Source organism: Poecilia reticulata, linkage group LG19 (assembly GCF_000633615.1).
Source record: "Poecilia reticulata strain Guanapo linkage group LG19, Guppy_female_1.0+MT, whole genome shotgun sequence".
In the NCBI taxonomy this organism is placed as follows: Eukaryota; Metazoa; Chordata; class Actinopteri; order Cyprinodontiformes; family Poeciliidae; genus Poecilia; species Poecilia reticulata.
This window is the reverse complement of record NC_024349.1, coordinates 24,866,692-24,878,653: the sequence shown is the minus strand read 5'-3', so window position 1 is coordinate 24,878,653 and position 11,962 is coordinate 24,866,692. Positions and strand designations below refer to the sequence as shown.

General features: G+C 38.8%; 1 protein-coding gene across 1 annotated transcript; it reads right to left on the bottom strand.

Annotated features, from left to right (window-relative positions):
- Window positions 1-144: 144 nt before the first annotated feature.
- Window positions 145-10,643, bottom strand: cops3 (COP9 signalosome subunit 3). Its single transcript, XM_008437970.2, has 12 exons — window positions 10,461-10,643; window positions 8,920-9,049; window positions 8,185-8,297; window positions 7,682-7,731; window positions 5,810-5,902; window positions 5,529-5,708; window positions 5,307-5,447; window positions 4,428-4,601; window positions 3,258-3,344; window positions 3,032-3,145; window positions 2,855-2,935; window positions 145-1,005 (listed from the first exon to the last, which is right to left on the bottom strand). Exons 1-12 carry the CDS (start codon window positions 10,513-10,515, stop codon window positions 952-954), a joined length of 1,272 nt encoding a protein of 423 aa, XP_008436192.1. The 5' UTR covers window positions 10,516-10,643; the 3' UTR covers window positions 145-951.
- Between the last annotated feature and the right edge of the window lie 1,319 nt (window positions 10,644-11,962).

The following is an 11,962-nucleotide window of genomic DNA, read 5'->3' as shown; positions in this document are numbered from 1 at the left end:
GCGCACAAAATTGCCCCGCCGGGTGAAAAATGGTGCGCACCCAATGAGAAGAGAGTCAACCTCAAAGCTACAACCAAGACTGTGATCCACTATGAAATGATGGACGCTAAAGTAGAGCGTGTAGAGGAAATTAACTGACACCTGTATTCTTAAACAATTTATTAACAGATCCACAATCGCAATGCTCAAGCTCCCAATTGATAAAGACAGATTGGTTATATCTGTTGACTTCAAGCTGTCAAAACAGTTTCTTGTGCAGTGCTCTAGCGACACCTAGTGGATCTGACCTAAAAAGAAAAAAAGAAAATAGAGAAACAAAAACCAAAAAAATAAAAAAACAGTGCACCAGATTGTGTTCGACTTCTCCACAGTGTCGAGCTTCGTCGAGGGTATGTCCGTGTGTACAGCTTCGCGTTTGATGATATCTACAATCTAACCAAGGAGTGAGAAGAAAACGATCAGCGCGGTCTTTACAAAATGTAGAATATAATCATATTTATTCATCGTCAGCCAAAGATGCTTCACTTCATTCGTAATGCCCCTCCACTTACGGCCATCATGCAGAAGAACCCAAAAAAAAACAAAAAAAAAAAACAAAACAAAACAAGTGAGATTTATTCACACACGTTTGGAACAGATAAGTCCAGTTTTTATTGTTGTGGTTTCTGTCAGCGTAGCTGTGGCGCTCCTGAACATTGATAAATAAAACACTGACGAAAATTTGATTTTTTTTTTTTTTTTCCTTTTCCCCTAAGGATCTGTTATCCTTAAGACACGGTGAAGTAAGAATAACCAAATTAATCATCATTCCACACAATTAGGTTTTTTTTCCTTGACCAATGTCCTGATGCAACAGAATGTTTTCTTTTCCTCTTTTAAAAAAAAATCCAACTCATCCCGGGAAGAACGTGTTGGGGTGGCTGTGGCGTTCTGTCCCTGTCCAAGGCCCCCTCATGAATAACTCGACGTTTTGCTACCGACGTCGTCCTCCTGCGATCCCATACTCTGCAGGAACAGTGAAGAAGCAGCAGCAGCACGGGTCAGAAATGTTTACCACGAAAACACAGAAGCCGTAGCTACGCTCTTAGAACAAAAACAGATTAAAAGTGGGACTTTTCTTTTTGTCACATCTTACAGAAGAAACACTCGGATTTTGCCACGGTTCACTATAACTTTGACATTACCGTCCAATACATACCTGACAGTAGTGTGAATTATTTGCTTTTCACTAGAGAACTCAGTCAGATTCCTCCAGTTTTCGTAAAGTTTGTAATCTACGGATTATTCCGATTTCTTTCATTTATTCAGGCAATAAGTAGATAAAGATACTATTTAAAGCTAATGACTATAAAACACAGGCAGGAATGCCTGGCAATGATGATGCAAAAGCTTAGACACACACTTTCTTGTTTGAAACAGCAGTGGAGTAACCTATTGGGTTTTTGGTGATCTAAGATATCAGTGCAGCAGTAGTGAAAATATGTGGAAAGCAATGTTCCCTCTAAGCTGCGCACGCCTGCGCAATCGCGCTCTGCTCGCACAGTCTCAGCGCACAAGAAAATCTATGCAGCGCATAAAATAAAATCCACCATAAACGTATTAATATCTAATATTAGACCGAATCTAATATATTGAATTAGACCAATAATGTCTTATTCCGTACCATTTTTCAATGTAACGCAGTGAGTGACAGATGCTCAGCCAATGATACGATACGGTTTAATTATGCTATGCAGCCAATCATAGCGTTGATAGCTCTATGTGTCCTGCCCATACGCGCCATGCAGGTTAGTTTGCTAACAACAGTGCGGCGGAGTTAAGAAACGCAACCCCTTATCATGGCGAAACGAACGGGCAGCGACACATCCGCTCACCAAGACAAAGTAAAAAAGAAATGCAGTTCTTTTAGGATGGAATGGCTGTCTAGAGTATGTGCCATTCCATCCAAAGCAGGACTCTTATACTCATACTCTCATAACATAACATACTACACATCTCATGAACACCAACAAGATTTTTATCTTCATTTTAAGTGGGCCAAATCGCTTATATTAAAAGTAAACTAATTAAACAAAAATTGCTGCTGTGATTTGATTCTTTTAATAAGCCATGTAACTTGCTATGATTTTGAAYGGGTGTGATGTGTGTGGTTACAGCGTGCACATCTGATGTTGCTCACAGTGGTCCTCAGTGTGCTCAGGGAGCTTTTGTGTATGCCCAGACACATGACAAAATTAGAGGGAACATTGATGGAAAGCCAAACGTGCCAAAAAATGCTGTGCTTTGTTGTGTCTGGTAATAAACGTTAGTAAATGGTGATCAAGAAGAACATGGTATCCTTCATATCAGTGAGTTGTAATTGTTTAAATATTTTTATTTTCTCTTTGGTGGATCAAAATTTATGTGGTGTAAAATTAAGCCCAAATAAACTGACTCAACCAATGCTAGTCATTTCTATTTTATCCGATTTTCCTAAAAAAAAAAAAAAATTGTTAAAACGGGAAGAACATTTCCGAAACCTTTTTAATTCCAATTTTGAACCTCGGTTACATACCAAACTTTGATTTTGGTGTAATATTACAAAAAGTTAGTTCAAACGAGTCTTTGAACTAAGGGTTTTTTATCCCTTTATCTCATAACATGACACATATGTTAAATTATTTTGATAATGTTAATTATAGTTACTACAGAAGGCAGTAATTGTAATCAACATCTATTTTACTGATTATATTTAGACCATCTTGTAAAATGTTCCTTTTTTTAAATCAATTATTCTCATAATTGATATAATTTTTGCATGAACACGAGACATTTGTTATAATTGCCATCACTAAAGCAGATATAAAACACTCACCTTCTGCACAAACTGTGGGTTTACTGTAATTTCTTGATCCATAGACTTTAGTTTCTCATCCAGCTCTATACATTTCAACATCTGTAAGTAATGATAATGAAACAGTGATTTTGATTATAGTAGCTTTAACCAGGATATTCAAGCAGAAAAAAATCCACAGGCAGATTTCAGGATCACCTCTTGATCTATTTTGTGGAGCATTGCTGGGTTGTTGTATTTTTCGGGGTTGTCATGGAAGCAGACCATACCGTCCTTTTGGTTAATGCTAGCATAGATCTCGCCATCTTCAATCTGAAATGCACATTTTTTTTTGTATTATTACATGAACCGCTGCCAACAGCGTTAAAATTTAAAAGAGAAAATATTTGAAACAGCTCAAAGTTGTTTCTGTGCACAGACTCACCATGTGTAAGACGTATTTCTCTGCTTCCTGGGGACCTGAGAGCTGCACTCGACTCGCCATGTCTTGCAAAGACAACGTCAGGAAAGTCTGCGGGGATCAGACAAAACAGGAAGTCATTGGAGACCCACTGAAGCCGGTCTTGTGGAGAACAGCAAATTTATTTTACTTAGATTTTTAGCACTGCAGCAGCAAATTTTAAGTGACCTACTTGATTAAAGTACATTTGAATTAATACGAGTTTTTGGGAAATCAGTGCAACTGAAATTAAGTAAGTGTTGGTTTTATTCCTAATGTATTACTGGTAATTTACTGCTAATTTTATTATTGTATTTTTTTAAATCAAATGTAATTTCTTATTTTATTATATATTTATATTTTAATTATTGTGAAGCACTTTGGTCATCTAAGGTTGTTGTAAATGTGCTATATAAATAAAGTTTGACCTTAAAAAAACTATTTCTTCTTGTTTAAACCGTATACATTCAACATATTTTCAGGAGTAGCACAATATTTTTACCTCTAAATAAAATCAGGTCTAAATATTAGTATTGGTACATTAAACTTCAGAAACCAAAATTAACTCATAAAATAAACATTTATAGAAAAAAAAAAACTATGCAATCTAAACTGTATTGTTGGTTAATCTAAGTACCCGATTTAATAAATTTTAAAAATTTTTACCATGAAAACAGTGAAATCCTAATACCACTGGATTTCACAGGCTTTCCCTGATTCCTTGGAATATTTCATGAGTTTTTCTGAGGTCACTTTCAGGATCATGTGAGCAAGACTTTCCAAAAGCAGATTGAACACAGGCTTCTAGTTACAAATGTCATCATTTCAGGATAGGAAGCTGAAAATCTAGCTAAACTGTTAACATCTTTAAATCATTTTTCTCATTAGCTATGCTTTGTCTCATGTGATTGAAATCTTTCCGCTGGTTTTGTTCGTTTTATTTTGTGCCAGCTTCAGAACAGAGAAGACTTGTCTTCAAAGAACGATTAATGGCTGATGATTGGATATCCAAATCAACTGCTTGTTTTATGCTACTGCGTCACTAATTTTACCTTACAGTTTAGTTTCATTTCATTCCATTTAAAACCCAATTTAATCAGTGCGCATTTCCAACATTAAGACAATTGGTGCGAGTTAATCGCCCAGAGTCCCCACCTTTGTTAGCCTCTGGATGTTCTTCTTGTAGAGGGAAGAGAGGCACTGCTTGACCAGGCCTGTGTTGTTGTCTCGTGTGAACGTCTCATTGTGTTTGTTGACCAGGCTGCGCAGCTCGGCGGGGTTGTTGGTGGAGTAGACCTGAGCCAGCTCGTGGTAGGCGTTGCTCAGGGGCTGTGGGTGGAGGCGGAAACCACGGTTACAGCAGGAGAGGAAAACGGTACGCTCAGGCCTTAACTGGCTGATATAATTTCTTCACTTACAGAAGTATTCATGCCCCATTTTTCACCTTTCAACCCACAAACGTTATGGATTTTATTGGGATTTTATGCGATAGACCAAAACAAAAACATGGGAGTTTTTGGAGTTCAAGCTCAGTCAGAACGTAATGCAAAATGTATTTAGGTCTGGACTTTGACTAGACACATGAATATGCTTTCATATAAACCAAGCTTTTTGTCATGTGAACCCAAAACCATCAAGTCACAGTATTGGCCAAAATCAGAATCGGCAGGTCAGGCCATTTAAAGATTACTGATCGACCAGAAAACTGCTATTGATGCCACTCTAATTTCAGATTTAGATTTTTTTTTATTTCTTCCTTAAACCTCACAACTAGGTGCAACTTTGAGCTGGTTTATCATTCAACATCCCAATAAAATACGCTGAAGGTGAGACAAAAGGAGAAAGTTGAACAGCATGAATAACTTGCTTAAAATGGAGAATGCTAATGTTAGCTAAAATGCTATATTCTGGTAGCTGCTCTTCAAAGTACTCTAAAGAAGAAGAGTCAGCCTGCAGGTCAGACATTAGACAGAATTTCTATCCACTTGTTTTGCTAAAGCAGAGAAAGCACCAGCGTTGTGATCCAGTTCCTACCTTGATGAACCTTCCTACTATCTGTGAAGTGTACTTGGGCAGCTGCTGCACTTTGCCGTGGAGAATGAGCGACACCAGGATGTACTTCTTATAGGCTTCCAACATGATGTGACTCACCGCCATGGCCGGAGTGGTTATCGCCTGTCGAGGAACACCAGACGGGTTAGTGTCCCCCTTGGAGAACGACTGGCTGCGACGTCGGACGAGCTAACGGGAGCGTACCTGTTCATAAAAATACAGTGCTCTTTCAAAGTTTTTCAGGCCCGTGTAGATCATGCCGCCGTAGTAGTAGTAACATAAAAAGTGCTTTGCGTCATAGGCTCCGTTCTCCTTGCAGATGTCCATCATGTCCACCTCCAAGAAGGGCAGAGCGGGCTTGAAGCATTTCGCTAATAAGCACAGCTACAGGAGAACGAGAGGACGGTGAGGGCGGCGGAGTTGGACCGGACCGGACCAGATTGGACTGGACCGGACAGGAACGGGGGAGAAAATGGCCGACTCACCTGACACAGGTCTGCATGAACTGAGGTAAGTTGGTTTGTGTTCATCTGCATTTTGTCTATTGCCTGTTTTAGGATGACGACACCCCTCAAAGGCTGAAGAAGAAGAAGATGGAAGCATTAAGTTAAACTGAAATTGTTTTAAAATGCAGCCAAATATTTATTCTGAGAAGAAAATAGAAAAAAAACACCTCTCTTAGGCCTTGAAAATCATTCTAAGCTAAGGGTGAAATGACCGCCACATGTCAGAGCAACATTAAAAAGAAAAACACCCACACACACAAGATCTAGACCAGCGACTGAACTAGAAGGAAGTGGTGGTTTCATGTAGCAGCAAGCTAAGTGCAGCATGACTGATTTACTATTTCACCATAAGTGTGTCAAGCAGACCCTTTGACTTTATGAGAGATGATCTCTGTCCTGCATGGAGCACACAATGAGCAGCTGGACTGTAAATACAGCAAGTAGAGAGACGAACCCTCATAAAAGGGTTTTACAAAGCTGGATGTGTGCTGCAGCAGACAGGAAGTAAAGCCAGAACTGAGAAGAGAAGCTGGGCTACAAAAGTTGTAAAAGTTCAGAAAACAACAAACGGCAGTGGTGAAAACAGAAATCAGAACTTTCCTGTCTTCATGAGCTGCCACAGTGCAGACTGCTGAGAGTCTGAAAGCCAGCATAACTCAATGTGAGACTGATCTTATCTGGCTCTGCAAAGGTCTGAAAATCTGCCACCGTCCTCATCTGCTCTGCTGTTAGAGAGCTGCCTGCCTGACTCGCCCACCAGGTCACGTCTGCATGTGCGATTAACAACCGTCACCCCACTGTCACTAACAAAAACTTATTAAAAAATAAATAAAAAATTGGTATCAGCAAGTGAGGCTTTTTAAAGATTGTGATTGTCCTGAAAACTACAATCTATGACTGAAGATCCACATTAACTTTTTGTTCTAATTCCTATCAGTCAGGGCTGAATGATAATAGAGAATCTTGTGACGGCAATAATATTAGGGAATATTGCAATAACGATATCAGTTATTCCCGTTTTCTTCTCTCCTGTCTATCTGATCTGTGTTTTCTTTAGCATTTTTGCCAGCCATTTATGTCTGGTGTGAGCTTTTGCTGTCCAAATGGCTAAATGTTGCATGAGCATGAAAAAAAATGCAACTTCAGAACCCATAAAATATTTCAGCTCTCCAAACAGTCCTCAGGCATGTGAATATTGYGTACCACGACTACCGATTCACATTTAAGCCACATAATAGCTACTTAAAATTAAAAGACTAGTTCGTGAAATAAAAACAGTGTAGCTCATTACGTAGCTTCACCACAAATAGAACAATATATTTAATGACTTTTTCTGTTCATTTTGACGGCTTCAATTCTAGGAAAACCTCAAATTACCTCACTTAGAAGATAAGAATATTACCTGAAACCAATAAAATATAATTCCCAATACTGAAACGTCCTTTTGCATAAGTTACAGTTTCAATATAAAATCAGCATCTCCGTAAAGCTCATCAGCAGAAGGAAGCATGAGGACTTTGAACAACTAAGTCCAGTCCTTTATCCTCCATAACTTCTGAGGTTTCCGTTTCAGGACTAGATTAACAAATGAAAATCCTTCTTTTTCCTGAAACTTTTCAGCTCAAAACAGAACAATATGAGAATTTTGCTAAAAGTTAGTAGAAACTAAAAGTTTCAGTTTTACGAAACTGAAACTTTTACATTCATAAAGTCTACGTTCATAAAGTCGTAGACTTTGGTGTCATAAAGTCTACGATGTTTACCGAAGGAATAGGTCAAATTCTTCACTGAGATGGGCATCTATGAAATTATGTCTGAAGCAAGAAAACGATTCACTGCTGAAGCTCTTACCTGTTTCCGCTCTACTAGGGCGTTTGTCAATTGGTGGCAGAGGCCAGCAACTGCAAGGAGAGAGAAAATAATAATCGATATTTCATATAAAAGACAGCAGTTAGTTTTTTGATGAATGGCTCATTTGATATCATTCAACTTTTTTGTCGTACTGTTTTCAAAAATTGCCATCAGTTATTTATCAAGCATGCTGTAAGAATTTAGCTTYGGCTTCCGAAGCTAAATTACAGGTCAAAAAGCTCAGTGTCTTTGCATCTCTACATTTGATTCTTCTTCTTCTCAAATTGTGTGTCTCTATGCAGAACTAGATTATTATTTGTTTTTGTAGCCAAAATGATTCAAGTATAACTTAAGTGAATCTAAAAACGCTTTTAATTCCAGGTGGGAACAACCGGATCCACGTCTGTTTGTGTTCGAATCAATCAGTCCGCAGTAGAAAAGGCACCATGAGCGCCGCAGACAGGATACAGACGAGCTTTGTTCACCGTCAAGAGTTTACTTACAAGTGTCTGTTGCATATCTAATGTGCTCCCCATTACAGGTGCTAATGAAGAGCTGAACTTGGGAGAAGAGCGTCTCAAAGTCTGGGATGTTTGGCATGGAGAACTTCACGAATCTGGCAGCAAGAGGAGGAGAAGATCAGCTCTCATCTTCCAGTGCAACCATGAGAAATTAACAACATCACAGGCCTCAACAGGAAACAACTAAATATTAACTAAACCAAAGTTTACCTGAAAATCTTAGTCCTATGTAATATATTAGGATTGATAACCGTTATGCAGGTTTTAAACATATTTTTCATAAAAACTACATCTCTGTATGAAAAAAAGTTTTGTTTCTTTTATTGGGATGAATAAAAGAATGTAATATTCTAATTTAAATGTCATGTTTTCATTCTCTATAAGCAAAACAAAAATCATCATGAAGGCTTTCACACATGAATTAGTGTGGAATTAATCTACACAATTTGTTTCATTTAGTGACAAAATTGTGAAATAAATGAACTTTTCAATAATATTCCAATTTATTAAGATCTTCAGCACATGTTTCTTTCTTTTCTAAAGAAGAGAATCAACCACGTTGCTACCAGAACATGCAAACACGCCGTCCAGTTTACCATGTCCCAGAGAGGGAACAACTGATCTTCAAACACTCCCGACAGAATAACGTAAAGCAGATGAGACAGAAGAAGAACAACGGCGCCTAATGAGCGCGAACAGAGGAGAACTCTGACTCACAGCACAGCCAGCACGCCCAGGGAGTGCTCCTGGATGTCCAAGGCCCCCAGCACCGTGTCCAGGTGGGACAGATTTTTGGCCAGCAGCTCCCCGCTCTTGTTGATTAACTCGCACAGCTGAGTCATCTGGCCTGGGAGGGGAGATAGACAGGGAGAAATTTAAACTTCCTAAAACTACAGCACCTTGGGAAAGAAAATAAGGAAAGAAAAAAAAAATTAATAAATAAATCTTAGATTCGATTAAACTTTTCCATGTTTTTGTCACATTACAACAGCAACCTTGCATCTATGGTCAGAGGAAAGTATTTTACTTAAAAAACAGTCTGTGATCATCTTTTTAAATCCAGTGCAACTAATTTCCTCCATAAGTAACATAACTAATAAAAGCACTTTTCCTGAATTTTAGTTTCTGTTAGAGAACGTCAGTGAGCAAACATGAAATCTGTGATAAAGCTTTGGAATAAAAGCTAAAGCTCAACCAACTTGTAAAACGAATGGAGGAAAACACACACATTTGTTGCCTTTTAAGGTAGAAATATTGGTAATGTCGTCCATTTCAAATGGTAAATAGTAGCATATCAACTTCAATGTAGCGGGAAAAAAATGAACCAGSAACAAGTGACTGAGCTTGAGTCGGCTGGTAAAGACAAAGCAGAAGATTCAGCTCTGATTACAAAGTGTTGCCTCCGACTTTTCAGATGTTTTGGTAAATACCTTTGAAAAACTACATATTTTCTTTCCACTTTGCAATATTTGATCTTGTCTGTTGCAATAATTCCCCATAAAGCACACTGATGTCTGTTTGTGATAAAAGGTGGAAAAGTGCAAGGTACTATTTTTTCCAAGAAAAAAAAAAAAAAAAACAAAAACGAAAAAAAAACGAAAAAAACCTAAAGGACACAGTATTTATGTAATAACGTTACCTGTGTGTCACTTTAAGGGCTAGTATAAGATGAATACTTTTTTTTAATTCATTGAAATAAATAATAATAGCTACGTTTTCTATATTTTCCCTCCTGATGAGTTATTACTTATAAAAGTAGAAAACAACGTGAATCGCATGCTTGTTTTGTGCCAACCCGTTGCGAGTTATTTAAAACACCAATCGGCTGGTCAGATGCCCTGTCAAGGCCTTGCACAAGAGAGGTAAAGCAAAAGCGATTGACAGATACCACTTTCAGCCAATTATGTTCCAGATTTTGCTTTGATGACCAATCAGAGGAGGACTGGGCGGGACTACCGGTAGGCAATACCCAGAAATTATTAGCTAGATCAAAACCAAAAAGTAGAATTTTGACATTTAGTTTTACGGGTCGTGGGGTTTGAGCGAGTCTCAAGAGTCACGAGGAACAGACGAAACCCATGCTGAGAGTTTACGGGACTCTCGCGCCCCAATAAACTCGTTTTTGTGGTGTGTTTACATGATAAAGCAAAAAGCAGAGCTCTGAACAGTTCTGCTGCCTGGCTATCGCCAAAGCATTGGGTAGCATATGCTAGCTAACTAGCTAATACTTCCCACTACGGTGAGTTTAGCGGCCCTACCTTGAGCGGAGAGCTGCCGCACGTTGTTAACGAACTGCTCCAGTGCTGAAGCCATTATTTCCTGGGTCCAAAGTGGAGGTAATTCGCAGTGTTTTTCATTCAAACGTCAGAAACAAGTCGGTCCGGATTGAGACAGGGGGCCACACAGCCGCCACTGATGGGGAAGCTATCGCGAGAACACGGGAACAGATCAGGCTGCTACGGGATTACCGAAACGTCATTTTTGACTCTTAAAGTACCACACACACGGTTCTGTTCGCCGTTTTGTATTTCAAAATGAATAACAAAAATGCTGCAACTGGTTTATAAAAACTTTTAGAAATTATCTTAAGGGGCTTAAGATGGCGGACTATTATGCTGTAGAAAAGAAAATGGTAATTGCAAAACACTAATAAATGCGGAAGCCACTTCATCGATTTTAACAAAGATGTTTTTACACTAAGAGCTTCTGTCTATATATATTTTTTAATTTCAACATTTACCTGTCATGCACCATGTTAACCACAGCTCTACAGGAATAAGTGGGAAATGGCATAGACTACAAACAATGGATGGACGACCATTTACCTCAGAAGTCAAAACTCATATAGGCAACAACTTCATTTCCAAACATTCTAAATCAGTGGTTCTTAACCTGGGTTCGATCGAACCCCAGGGGTTCGGTGAGTCGGTCTCAGGGGTTCGGCGGAGCCTCTGCCGCGGAGGTAAAGACACACTTGTGTAAAGTCTGATGACGCCCCGCTTTGCTGCAGAGGATCACTTTACATTGCTTAGCCGATCAGTGCTGCAGAGGAGCACTGATTGAAGAAGCTCCACTCTCAGCATGGATTTGAACTTGTGTCTTTATTTACTTCAGCAAAGCTCAGTTTTTACCAAATTCTATAGTCTAAATCTGCTCCTTAGTCGCATCTTTTCGGGGTTGTTACTGCCTCTAGTGGCGTGGAGGTGGTAACACAACTAATAAAATTACATTACTAAATCAGAACACTGCAAAGTATTTTGTGTCTCGGCGGGGGGGAGGAGGGTTCGGTGAATGCGCATATGAAACTGGGGGGTTCATATGCCCTTAACCTCAAAAAAGGTTAAGAACCACTGTTCTAAATGCATGGAAAGCCATATTGGATTATGAGGTTGCGGTTGAATGACCTTCAATGAATGGAGTGCTCGAGTTTTAACCACAAGCTGAATTTTCTGTTTAAAATGCAAACATAATGCTTTGGATTTGTCTTGAAAGTTGGAGCTAAGGTCTGAGAATGACATCACATATAACCACATTCTGGTTGGAAAAACTAGCTGCTTGCAAACAAAACAAAACAAAACAAAAAAAAAAACTAAAAAGAAAATCTAGTTGGATTAGCTAACATAAATATTTCTCAGCATCTTTGTTTTTTTACATTCAAACCTGATGTCAGGTTCCACTCAACTTCTACAGTGATGAAAGCTCTAAGACGAAGTTAATGACAGATGAAACCTTTATTTGTGAAAAGAAAACCATCACTGGT

Bases quoted from the DNA above. Each gene is read 5' to 3' on its own strand.
- cops3 (XM_008437970.2), bottom strand. From the start codon at position 10,515: ATGGCTTCAGCACTGGAGCAGTTCGTTAACAACGTGCGGCAGCTCTCC. The intron at 8,298-8,919 runs GTGAGTCAGAGT...TCTTGCTGCCAG, and splicing joins CTGGGCGTGCTGGCTGTGCT to ATTCGTGAAGTTCTCCATGC. The intron at 3,345-4,427 runs GTGGGGACTCTG...TGATCCCCGCAG, and splicing joins ACATCCAGAGGCTAACAAAG to ACTTTCCTGACGTTGTCTTT.